This window comes from Phoca vitulina, unplaced genomic scaffold (assembly GCF_004348235.1).
Source record: "Phoca vitulina isolate PV1807 unplaced genomic scaffold, GSC_HSeal_1.0 scaffold24, whole genome shotgun sequence".
NCBI lineage: Eukaryota > Metazoa > Chordata > Mammalia > Carnivora > Phocidae > Phoca > Phoca vitulina.
The window spans coordinates 20,908,418-20,921,131 of record NW_022589727.1 but is presented as its reverse complement, the minus strand read 5'-3'; the positions used below and the strand labels follow the sequence as shown (position 1 = coordinate 20,921,131).

General features: G+C 37.5%; 1 protein-coding gene across 2 annotated transcripts in view; it reads left to right on the top strand.

The window, feature by feature from the left end:
* Window positions 1-12,714, top strand: part of THOC1 (THO complex 1) — a 51,776-nt gene that overhangs the window by 27,735 nt on the left and 11,327 nt on the right. For both annotated transcript variants that reach the window (XM_032421179.1, XM_032421180.1), the window contains one exon: window positions 12,334-12,434. In XM_032421179.1, the coding sequence (XP_032277070.1) occupies window positions 12,334-12,434 (101 nt within the window). The remainder of the gene's footprint in view (window positions 1-12,333; window positions 12,435-12,714) is intronic.

Sequence of the window (12,714 nt, the reverse complement as noted above, 5' to 3'; positions counted from 1 at the left end):
GTATCCAAGTGAAAATATGTGTAGTGCACTACCTGTACTTTTAATGAAAAGTATGCACCATTTTATAAGTTTTACTGTTCCACTGAAAGAAGCCTTCCACATCTCTATAATACTTTACATGATGTTTTAAATCCATTTGATATACTCGCACATCTAATGGGAATGTTATTACCCAGAAGCATTGTGTTTTGCTTACATGAATGTGATCATACTTTTCCTTAGGGAGAGAGGATCAGGATCAGTGCATGGAAAGGATGATACAACCTTTAGAGTTCTAGACAGGCCAGTTATATGGTAACCACAGGTAGGCACGGGTTCTACAAATAAAGTAGGTGTCTTTGTAAGTTATCATACCTTCTTTCTCAAAGAGGGATATTTCCCCTAGAAACAAGTGGTATTGTAATTTTCAAGGGCCACTTTTTTATGCTGCCTTGGATATGATTGCAAACACTAAGTTCTAACAACACAGTTTTCTTGTTAGCATAGTAAAATAATTCAACAATAGCAGTCACTAAATGTAGTGCTGAGGACTTTGGGGTTTTTTGTTTCTTTTTGGGTTTTTTGGTGGAGAAGTACCTGTTCCTTAAGGTTAGTCCAGAGTCATACTCAGAAATATTTAAGGGAGAATTTCACCTCTAATTGTCCAATTTATCATACCCACGTGAAAGGCACTGGTATTATAGAGATTCCTCCTTCAGCACTATGTAGCATGTAAAAGCAGAACCAACATTTAAAAATATTTAAGTACCATGATATTAACATGATAGTTAGAATGTATTCTGGTATCTTTGAGTTCTCATAGAAAAGAGTACTACTAGTAACTAGGTGTAGACATCAGGATTGCCCACTTCTTCACAGCACTAACTCCTGTTCCCTGTACAGTTGAGACTCAGTGCCAAATGGAAAAGATCGGGTGGAATATTTGGCAGCCAGCAGTTACCAGGGTGGCTCCCCAGAGTCCCAAACTATTGATCCTAGTGTGGTCATTAAGGCCATTCTTGTTCATGGAGAAAAGAAAATTAACAACCTGCCCAGACTCTGCTTTGTGTGCAGAACTCTCAAAGACTTTTGGTCATTTAAAAAAGCATTCCTAGCAGAAAGTTGTTCTGCCTTAACTTTTTTGTACTTTCTGTATCCATTTGAGAGGTATCCGAGGTTGAATCTTTGCAGTGAATGCAAAGATGGGTGTATTCCTTTATGACACATATTACAGCTTACTTAGGAACAAACAGGCTAATCCGTATCCTGTAATTTTGTCTCAGTTGTTTCATGGGAGCCTCCCTTTAAACAGGTCTGGGAAGTTTTTGGATAGCTCTAGAACATGGCTTAGTTTTCTTTGTCTGCAGGCCAGAGACAGAGCCAGCTCTCCAGCAAATTCCAGGACTTTACAGTGAGGTTCTTGTAGGTCATTATCATGGTCTGAAATTTAAATAGAAACTAGATTGTTGGACCCTATGCCTTGAGAGAAGAAAGTTGATAGCAGAGGCTGTTAAATAGGCAGGGGCTGACATTTTCTTTTAGTTCCAAGATGGAAGAAGGTCTTATATTTTAAAAATCATATAAGGACTCAACAGCTCTCAGCAGGATTGGAGCGGTATTTTCTGCTAACAAAACTTGATGTAAATCAGTCATCGAGCCTTACGTCTTGACACTGCCCATCTGAGTCAGCTGGTAGGGCTTCTTACAGCTGTGATTAAAATGGTTTGACAGACTTGATTTGGGCTTTGAAATAATCAAATACAAGGCACATCAATGGTGGGCCTTGGGTTGCCACTGAGGAATGGAAAGTAAATGGAAACTTCATTGGCCTACCATTAATATTTCATGAGGAGAGAGACCAGGTTATAGATCTCATTGTTGTATAAACTATAGACAATGTGTCTAGACATGTCCGTTGAATTATGTACAAACTTTGGGTTACTTTATTTTTCAGAGTTTTATTTGGATGTTTGCCTATCTCTGCTATGGGCAGTGAAGGCATTGATGAATCTTTAGGGCTTCACAAACTTTGCAATTTGAAGTGTTTTGCTGACACTTATGTCAGTTTTAGCATGTGGGTGCACCCACCCATCTGAAAAGATAAATGCAGTTACTAAAACCTTTTTATATGATTAACTTTTTTATATGAATAAAATCTATCTGAAGTGGTCCTCAAAGTGGGAGGCATGAGCTGTGCTCTTTATTGTGACACTTCTGTACTTTGTGGGCCTGACAAATAGGGTAGCTCTTTAAATATCATTGGGCATACTGGAAAATTTAGAGCATACTCATCACTCTATTATTTTTAGAATCCCCTCTGTGTGTGATTCAAGCTATGGTTATGCAAGCAAGATAAAAAAGTCTATTCTCTGGTGCTGCCAGGCAGCCATCCAGGAAGGGCTAAAGAAATGGTACAAAAGGGGCGCCTGAGTGGCTCAGTCGTTAAGCATCTGCCTTCGGCTCAGGTCATGATCCCAGGGTCTTGTGATCAAGTCCCACATCTGGCTCCCTGCTCGGCAGGAAGCCTGCTTCTCCCTCTCCCACTCCCCCTGCTTGTGTTCCTGCTCTCACTATCTCTCTCTTTGTCAAATAAATAAATAAAATCTTTAAAAAAAAAAAAAAAAAAAAGAAATGGTACAAAAGGTACCCTGCCAATGTAGGCCATGGATTTGGAGCCTGATTCTGAAGAAGGACAAAGTCTAAAAGAGTTGGTAGAGGAGACTGGTTAATTGATAAGATAAAGATAAGAGCAAAGATAGAATGAGAAAATACCAACCTTGCTATGTCATTAGCCAGAGTAATAGAAACTAATAATCATTTCTGTTAATTATTAATAGAAATTAATAATTATTAATAATATTAAAATGTTTGCTCCTTTAGAAATGACAGCTCTCGTTTTACATAGTCATGATTTACACAAAAGTGTGAAGTAGTCAGTATATTCATAACTGTGAACATACCTTTCTTTATCCTGTAACTCAGCAGGGACACTGAGATCCTTAAACTAAAATTAGATTTTTCATTTTTTTAACTTTTTTTTTGAAGGAAAGTTTAAAAAAAATTATTAGTAAATAGGAATACTATTTAAGTTTATAATTTAGTTTTTATGTAATAGTTTATATATTCTTTTTCTCCTCAGAAACCAAATGTTTGATAATTTAGTTGAATAAGATATATGAACCTATTCCAGGTAGAAAACTATTTTACAATTTTTTTTTTAATTTTATTATGTTAGTCACCATACATTATATCATTAGTTTTTGATGTAGTTTCCATGATTCATTGTTTGCGTATAACACCCAGTGCTCCATGCAATATGTGCCCTCCTTAATACCTATTTTACAGTTTAGTCTGCTAAACCCAAATTCAACATCCAACTTTTGAAAATTTAAAAAGTTTAAATGATGGCACTCTTTCTAAAATAATGACTCTGGAACCTATATTTCTCCCAGTCTGGGGAGAAAATGGATATATTCAAAGCGTTTGGAGTTTTGGCTTATTTCTTTCTTAATTGTCTAAGAAGAGTTTTTCACAGCTCTCCCAGAAATATAAGAACTTAGTGGTGCTCGGGCACCTGGGTGGCTCAGTCGGTTAAGCATCCAACTCTTGATTTTGGCTCAGGTCATTATCTCAGGGTCCTGAGATCAATCCCTGTGTCAGACTCCGTGCTCAGGGAGGCTGCTTGGGATTCTCTCTCTCCCTCTCCCCTCCGCACCACCACCATCACCACCACCCCCCGCACATGCACGTGCTCTCAAAAAAAAAAAAAAAAAGAACTTAGTGGTGCCTTTAAACAATTTAAGAAGGAACTCTAGTATACTTGAGAGATTTTACTTTCCTAGAAATCTCTCAAGACACAGTTGACTAGAGTTTTGTACGATATACTCATATACTCATTACTGTTTTTGAGAAATCTGCGACTCCTACAGCCATACTGCTTAGGCATCAGAAAGACAGCTGCCTGATTTCCTGCTCCCTGACCCACAATTCAGTGGGCTTTCACAAAAAAGAAAAAAAAAAATGAGCCTAATACTCAGTGAACAGAAGAAATTATTAAATTATTAAGATTGATAGATTATTTCTATCAGAAGTTGTTAGGCAAACTAGAGATTATACAGGACACTTAACATTCCAAGGAAAGGAAACATTCTAACTGCTCAGATAAGGCATGTAGGAGCCTATTTCACTAAAGGCTCAAGAGTAAAACATAGATTCACATCTATACAGATGGCTTTCAGCTTCCCATGTACTCAATTGTCACTGGTATATTTGTCTTCCAGGGAGCAGCAGTTTCCTTTTAAAGAGTTTTGCGTCTTAGAATTGTATCCTTCCTAGTTCATTTTCAGTACATAGCTGAGCTGTGTAATTCCAGAGGGTTGCATTAAGAAGGAAGAAAAATAGGGGCGCCTGGGTGGCTCAATTGGTTAAGCGACTGCCTTCGGCTCAGGTCATGATCTCAGGGTCCTGGGATCGAGCCCCGCATCGTGCTCCCTGCTCAGCGGGAAGCCTGCTTCTCCCTTTCCCACTCCCCCTGCTTGTGTTCCCTCTCTCGCTGTCTCTCTCTCTGTCAAATAAATAAATAAAATCTCCAAAAAAAAAAAAAAAGGAAGAAAAATAGACCTAAGTAACTTAAAACTTACATGGAAAAGAACACAGGAGAAATTTAACAAATGGAATATGGGAGCATGTTATAATTTCCATCCACATAGGATATATGCCTTAAAACTACTCAAAAAGGTTGAAATGTTAGAATGGAAAGAGACACACCAACCAAGAACCAACAAAAGCTACATAAATACCAAATAAAATAGAATTTAAGGCACAAAGCTTAAGTAGGATAAAAGATACTACATTAACAAGTCACCAAGAAGATGTCATGCATTCATGTGCACTCAAAATCTATTAAGAGAAAACTTGTAAAATTATGAGAAGTTGGCAGATCATCAATTATAATGGGTTATTTTAAAGTGCCTTCATCAAAACTGATGGGTTGAGCAGACTAGCAGACTAAAGATTAGTAAGTATATGGAAGATTTGAACAACAAAAGTAATCTTGATTTACTGATGGATCAAGCAGACCAGTATTAAGTGTATGGTAGATTTGACCAATAAAAGTAATAAGCTTATTGTAGTATATATGGAAACCTGTACACAACAAATAGAGGTAATTATTCTGTTTGAATACATATGGAACATTCACAAAATTTGACTGTGTACTAGGCCATAAAGGAAATCTTAACAAATTTGAAAGATTTTATATCATGCAGAACATATTCTCTGGCCATAGTGCAGTTAAATTAGAATGATAAAAAGGATGGCTTAAAAGGAGGTAAATATATAGAAACATGAAAAGCTTTCCCCAGGAGTTGAAGAGGAAATCAAAATGGAAACTCTAAATTTGTTATAAAGATATTGTACAGCAAAACTGTATTATATGTCAGATGTGTGGGTTACAAATAAAGTGAGAAGAGTAAATTACAGCTTTAAATGCATTAATGAAAAATTTAAGTATGACAAATGAATTGAGAATACCATTCAAGAAGCTAGGTACAGAATCTTAAGAAAGTAGAAGGTAACTATAATAATTGCACAAATTGGTGAAGTAGAACAAAGAAAATATAGAACACTTTAGTAAAACCAAAAGCCATTTTTTTAGAAGAAAAATTGTATAGAAACAAGTTTTATAAAAATTTTATAGAGCAGGCCTGACGAAAAAAAGTGAAAAGGTACCAGTAAACAGTATTAGTAAGATTAATAAATAAAAATGGGCATAATTGAAAATATAGAAATACTGAAAATATGTAAGAGAATGTATTCTGAACAACTTCTGCTAATACCTTTTTAAATCTAATGAAATGGTAACTCTAGAAAAATTTAATCACCAGACTCACAAAGAAATAGAAAACTTGAATAAACAAATAACTGTTAGAGAAATTGTAGTCGAAATGACACCTTTCGAATGATATCAGGCTCAGATTTTTTTCCTCACATATTACCAGCAGTTCAAGGAATAGATGAGTGAAAATTTTCAGAGGTTAGAAGAAGAAAAGCAACCAGGTCCTTAATATGAGATTGATGTAACTTTTAAATAAAATCCCAATAAGGATAGAACAGGAAAAAAAGTATATATATCAGTCTCACAAATAGAGATGAAAAAAAAATTTTTTAACTCAACAAATCTAAAGTAGTTATTTTTTTTAAGTAGAGACTAAATAGGATTTATCCTAGGAATGTAAGTTCAACATCAGAAAGATGGTAATACCAAATTAACAGCCTTAAGGTTTAAAGGTTTAAATATTTAAAAACTATATGGTCATCTCAGATGCCAAGAAAATTCTTACAGTAAAATCTAATATTCAATACAAAAACAAATCAGAAATGGAAGGGGATTTTCCTAACCTAAGGGAATTAATAAAAACCCAGTGGCAAGTATCATACATAATGATCTAACTTTCAGAAATATTCCTAGTAAATTCAAGAACAAGGCATGGATGTCTACTAACCATATTTCTGTTCAGCCTAATAGTGGAAGACCTAGTCATTTCAATAAGAAAAAAGAAGAGTTATAATTACTGAAGAGAAAAGACTGAACTGTCCCTATTGGAAGACAATATAATTGTCTACAGAGAAAATCCAGGAGAACCAGCAAACTATTAGTAGAATTAAGGAGGCTTCAGCAAGGTTACAAGAGAAACATCAGTGGTGTTCCTATAAGTAACCAATTACAAAATATAAGTCAAATTAGCAATGAAAACTAATGCCTAGGAGTAATCTTCATGGAGAAAATTAGAAAAATGGAGAGGTATGAGTACACTTATAGGAAAACCCAATGCCATTTATCCACATAAATTTAGTGTTTTTTTTTTTTTTTTTAAAGATTTTATTTATTTATTTGACAGAGAGAAAGCACGAGCAAGGGGAGTGGCAGGCAAGGGAGAGGGAGAAGCAGGCTCCCCACCGACCAAGGAGCCCAACGCGGGGCTCGATCCCAGGACTCTGGGATCAGGACCTGAGCCGAAGGCAGATGCTTAACCAACTGAGCCACCCAGGCGCCCCTAAATTTAGTGTATTTTGAATCAAATTCAAATGTGAATTTTGAGGAAACTTTAAAAGTTGATACTACAGTTCTTATGAAAAAGCCAAGAGGAAGTAAGAAAAATCGGAAGAAGTTGGAAACAATTGCTCTATCAGATATTAAACCCCGTAAAGCTCTAATAATTAAAACAGTGAAGTAATTATTAGTACAGTATAAAGAAGGAAAAACACTGGAACATTAGAAAGCACAAACTGGAAAGTTTGATACACAAAAGTTACATTACAAATTAGCGAGGAAAAGATGGATTATTCTTAGTAAATGTTGCTTGGACAAGTCATCCATATGGAAAAAAATAAATCCAGTTCATACCTTGTTATATGCACAAAGCTCAATTCCAGGTTAATTAAAAGTCTAAATGAGAAAAGCAAAACTTTGAAACATTTAAAAATATATGTAAAATATGTACACTCGGAGTAGGGAAAGATTTCTTGAGTCACAAAAAGCACCAGTCATGAGGGGAAAGACCAATACATTTAATATAAAAATATAAAAGTATGGAATAGTAAAAGATACCGTAGACAACGTGAAAAGACAGCCACAAACCAGAAGATATTTTTCACCTGTATGATGAAGATTAATATTCTGAACATTCTATTGATAAAACGACAAGCCAGTGGAAAACTGGAAAGATGGTATGTGCAGGTGGCTTACAGCTAGAGAAACCTCAGTAGCTGAAAAGCTTATAAAAGATGCAAACCATCTCTAGTAGCCAAAAAATTTGAAATGATGAGATACTCGTTTCATACTTACCAAATTGACAAAAACCAAAGAAGCCTGACAATAAATGGTATTGGCAAAGTTGTGGGAAAGGACACTTTCATACACTGCTGGTTGAAGTATAAATTGATACAACCACTTGCAGAGCAATTTTATAATTAGCAAAATTAAAACTTTTGTTCTTAGATGTGGCCTCTAGAGAATCACACACATGCACAAGGAAATACATAAGAAGATTCATTATTTGTAAATTACGTATTTGTAAGTGGAAGTTTGGAAACAACCTGAAAGTTGATAAGCAGGAGACTGAGTGGTAAATCACAGTAAATGTATGCAGTAGAGTTCTACAAAGCACTGAAAGTGGGTTCACTGGAGCAGGGGTCGGCAAATCTGGCTTCCCACCTGTTTTTATAAATGAGTTTTAGTGGAGCCCACCGCTGCTGTATGTTCATCCAGGTGTTGTCCGCGGCTGCTTCTGCACGGCCACAGCAGAAAGTAGTAGTAGTGACGGAGACCATATGATCCACAGAGCCTAAAAGAATTTACTAACTGGTCCTTCGCAGAAATTTGCCAACCCCTGCACTAGTGCTACATGCATTAAGTTGTATAAATTCCAAACATAATGTCATGTGAAAATAGCTTATTGCAGAGTAATATGTAATTAGAGTTTGACAACATGCAAAATACCTCAGTATGTTATAGATACCTACTTATGTAGTAATAGTATAAAATATGCATGAGAATCATGAACACCATATACATGGTAGCATTTACCATAGTAGAGGGAAAGGGGGAGCGGGAGAGGGAGGTTACAGAGGAGGCTTCACCAGTTTCAGTAATAACTATTTGTTTGACAAATGTGGAACAAGTAAAAATGTTAGGATTTGGTATATAACTGGATAGGGGGACATGAATGTTATATTACTTAACTGTACCTTTTTGAAATTTAAAATTTTTCATAATTTGATACAGCTAGTGTGTTAATAATGACAAATCAGTAATATTTTAATGAGAATGCTCTTAATATTTTTTCTAGTACTGATTTTTAAAGTACTTTCAGTAAAGTGACAGAAATGGAAGATTTCATACTTCAGTTTAATTTTACCAGGAATATTATTTACATGTACAGTTTATTGACAGAAAGGCACATAAAAATAACTAAGAAGAATAGCATGATCCTTTTTAGGTTTAGAATAATAATCAGGTATGCTGAGGCCTGAGCTGAGATGTGCAGTAAAAGCTAAGGACAATAAAAAGCCCTTTGTTCAGGAAACAAAGACAACAAAGAAATATTTGACCCATTGCATGATATAAATGGTGTCCTTTTTTAAATAACCAAAGAAAAGTCAAACTTAGAAAATATATGTTATGGAAGAAAGAGTACAGTTGAGTGTGTCAGTTTTAGTCTCAGCTGTGTCACAAACTAGCCTTGTGATCTTGCAGAGGTCCTAGTTTTCACAAGCATAATGTGAAGCAGTTAGCTTGAATGATCACACTGGTTCCTTCCCACCTCTGATTCAGTCTTGTTGACTCCTATTTTCAGTCCATTGTTCCCATCAAAAAATATCTTCCAACATAAATAAATGTGGGGGGACTTAAAGCCTGAGATAAATGAAGAGTTCTTACACAGTGCCTAGCCACTTCAGCTCATTTCTTCAAGCCAGGAGGCTTGTTTGTCCTCACTCCCAACTGGTTGAACTACTTACGGTCTTCGAACAGGCCAGTTTCTTACTGGGCTTAGAGTCTTGGTATATCCTGTTTCTTTCTTCTTTCATACTCCAACTAGAGATTTACTCCTGTGGTATATAGTTGTGCTTTCTCCAGGCAGTCTTCCTAGAGTTGCGTAGGCAAATGGATGGTGGAGCCTCTTACTGAATTAGCCAACAGTGGAGGAGAGCAGGCTTTGTGGGGAAAACTGGTGTGTTTTCCCTTGAACATGAAATCTGACCCAGTGTCAGTTGAACATTCAAATAGAGATATGTAGTAGCTTCTTTAAGTATACAGATGTGGAGATTAGGAACACAATCTAGATTGAGAGTATAGATTTGGTATATAGTATAGTTACCAGCTTAAATGTGGTAGTTCAAGGAAAAATATAGACAGGAAAGGAAAGAAAACCTCAGACTGAATCCTCAAGAAAACCAATTAAATTTAAGGGGTGGGGTAGTTAGGGAAGAGGAAGAAGATTGAAGAGTAGCCAGTGAGATTGGAGAAAAACTAGAAAAGTATGACCTCAATGGAATCCAAGCATATCAAGAAGGATGAGGATTTGTGGGGAAAAAAAAGAAGTGTTCGTGGGGCCGGGTTGGGTGGGCGAGGGAGGGTTGTTCAACTGAATCTAACAACAAGTAAGTCATTAGTGATCTTGGCAAAAACACTGTCAGTGAATTGGTGAACCAGGAAGCCACAGATTTTGGCGGGTTGAGGGGTGAATTGGAAACCGTGAATATAGCCAGTTCTTTGAAGAAGTTTGGCTGTTCAGGGAAGATATGGGGAGGCTGAGGATCTCTTTGAGGGAAGTTACTTAATGCTAATGGAGAAGAGCTTAGAAAGAAGAAAGGGTGGAAGATACAGGCACCAGGACAGTTAACTGATGGGACTCAGTTAACTTAGGGAGATTGGGATGTCCAGATGGAAGGGTTACCTTTAGCAATGAAGATGTCAAGACAGAGGAAGCAAGGATGTGCGTGAAGCTAAAACTTCCAGTTTAACGAATTTTTTCTCATTGAAGGTGTCAGTAGTTATGGACTGAGAGTGAGAGGGTGGTTAAGTAATGTTTGTGATAAGTCGAAAAGGGTTTGCAGTAATTGCTGTGGAGAAGAGCAGAGAATAGCAGACTTGGAGAATAAAGAAAGATCGCTGAGTAGAGACCAGAGTTTGAAGTTGGAGGCAGCAGCATAGAGGTGCTCCCATCTGCAGAGCTGTATGGTGTGTATTTTCTTTCCAGCAGTTCCACCTGCAGCCTGCATGGGAAGCCTTAGTGTTGATAGAAGATGAGTAACTTAGTTTGATCTGGGGTTGTCAGTTTGACCGTAGATGTGACAGAAGTGTGGCACAAAGGTGTTGAGGAAGTTGGCGACAAAGTGGTTAAAGAGATAAACCAAAAAGTCGGGACTAGGGGTCAGCCTACTGCAGCCACAGGCCAAATCTGGCCCACTGCTTGTTTTGTTGTTTTTTTTCCTTTCATTTTAATGTTTACAAAAGTACTTGTGTAATATCTTATAATATGCCCCTTGGCTCACATAGCCTAAAATATTTACTGTCTAAGAAAAGTTTGCTGACCCCTTATCTCAACCAAAATAGGGTTACAGTAAAAACAGAATGGAACTGACAGGTAGAAATAGAGGGTTCAAGGGACTGAAGGTCTCAGTCAGATCTTGGGACAGCTGAGTGAGAGACTGGAAGAATAGGAGGCTATAGTGAGAGGATTGTGAGTTGAAGGTTTCCGAGCTGGGGCAGCTGTGCTCGAGCTTTCGGCCATGGCAGTGGGGCCACAGTAGAGGCTGTGCCTACCCGTGGAACTGTCAAGGACCTTGAGAGCCTGGGTGGAGATGATGAAGTCACCCAGGAGCTGCAGGAAAGGAAGTCGGGGAGTTGTGCCATTCAGTTTGGGATGGGGTAGTTAATCTGGTAAATAACAGAATCAGAGTCAATCCCTAAAGGGGAGGCACAGCAGACTGGAAGGCCAATGACGTTTAAAAAGGAAGAAGTGGCTAGTGAATGTTGGGTAATGGAAACATAGCCAAAGGAACTTGGGACCTTCAACTGGATTCCATTCCTAGGGCTTTCGGGCGTCGTACGGGTTGGTCATCCATTTAAAATAAGGCAGCTTGCCATTGTTGCTTTAGCTCTGGAAGGCCGAAGCAGCACATGTTTGTGGATATGGACTTCAGCGTTCCGCAGTGCTCTGGGGACATAATCAGCCTTCACGCTGGAGGCCATTCTTACTGATCACCTCGGGGCACAGCTGTTGAAGAACTTCCTCATAAGGGACCTTCATGTCCTTTCTAATGCAGATTCTGTGATAATACAAATATGATAGTTTTCTCTAAAATATAAGGAAATGGTCCACTTAATTCACAGATGATTTTTCACTTGTAATTCCTTGTTTATTACCGAGCACCAGCTCTGTTGCAGGCACTTCGTAGGGCTACAGAAATGAGCAGCATCCTTGTTGTTACCTGTATATGGACCGCTCTCTGGCCATTGTTTCTTTCTATGTGAGGAAGTGGCAGCCATACTTTTACCTATGTATATTTCTGCTTTGCTTTGTCTTGACTTCAGGACCACAGATGTAATAGTGCTATCTACCACCATTTAAATTTCTCATGGGATAAAATGGTTAAAAAATCTGAAGCCTTTGCTCCAGTGTGCTAGGGCCTGTGCAGTAATGCCTCACACTCAGTGAGCCCTCTGTGAATGTTTGTTTTTTTTTTTTAATTAAAATCTTTCCTTTCTGTACTAGCATAACCTGTACCTTTAGGCAAAACTTGAATTTAATGTGTTTTGTGTTTGTGTGTGTGTGCTTGTTTTTCAACTAGTTGATGGATTTACAACTGAGTGACAGTAACTTTCGTCGACACATCTTGTTGCAGTATCTCATTTTATTCCAGTATCTTAAGGGGCAGGTCAAATTCAAAAGGTAAGTTAATATGGGTAGTAAATGATTTCTAAACAGTCCTCTCTAAAAGAGGACTCACGTACTGATATATTTTTCTTATGTATCAGACACATTTAATGCATGAGGGTCACATCCCTGAAACCTTCCTTTTGCAGCAACACTAGAGAATCAGGGGCTTTTGTTAGAGATTCTAGATGTTAGGATATTTATTTCAGAGAGAAGGTGTTGACTATATCTCCTGTCAGGGGAAGTCTGTCCTGCTGAGCACTGGGGTTCCTGGGGTCCTCAGTTGTGTGGGTGC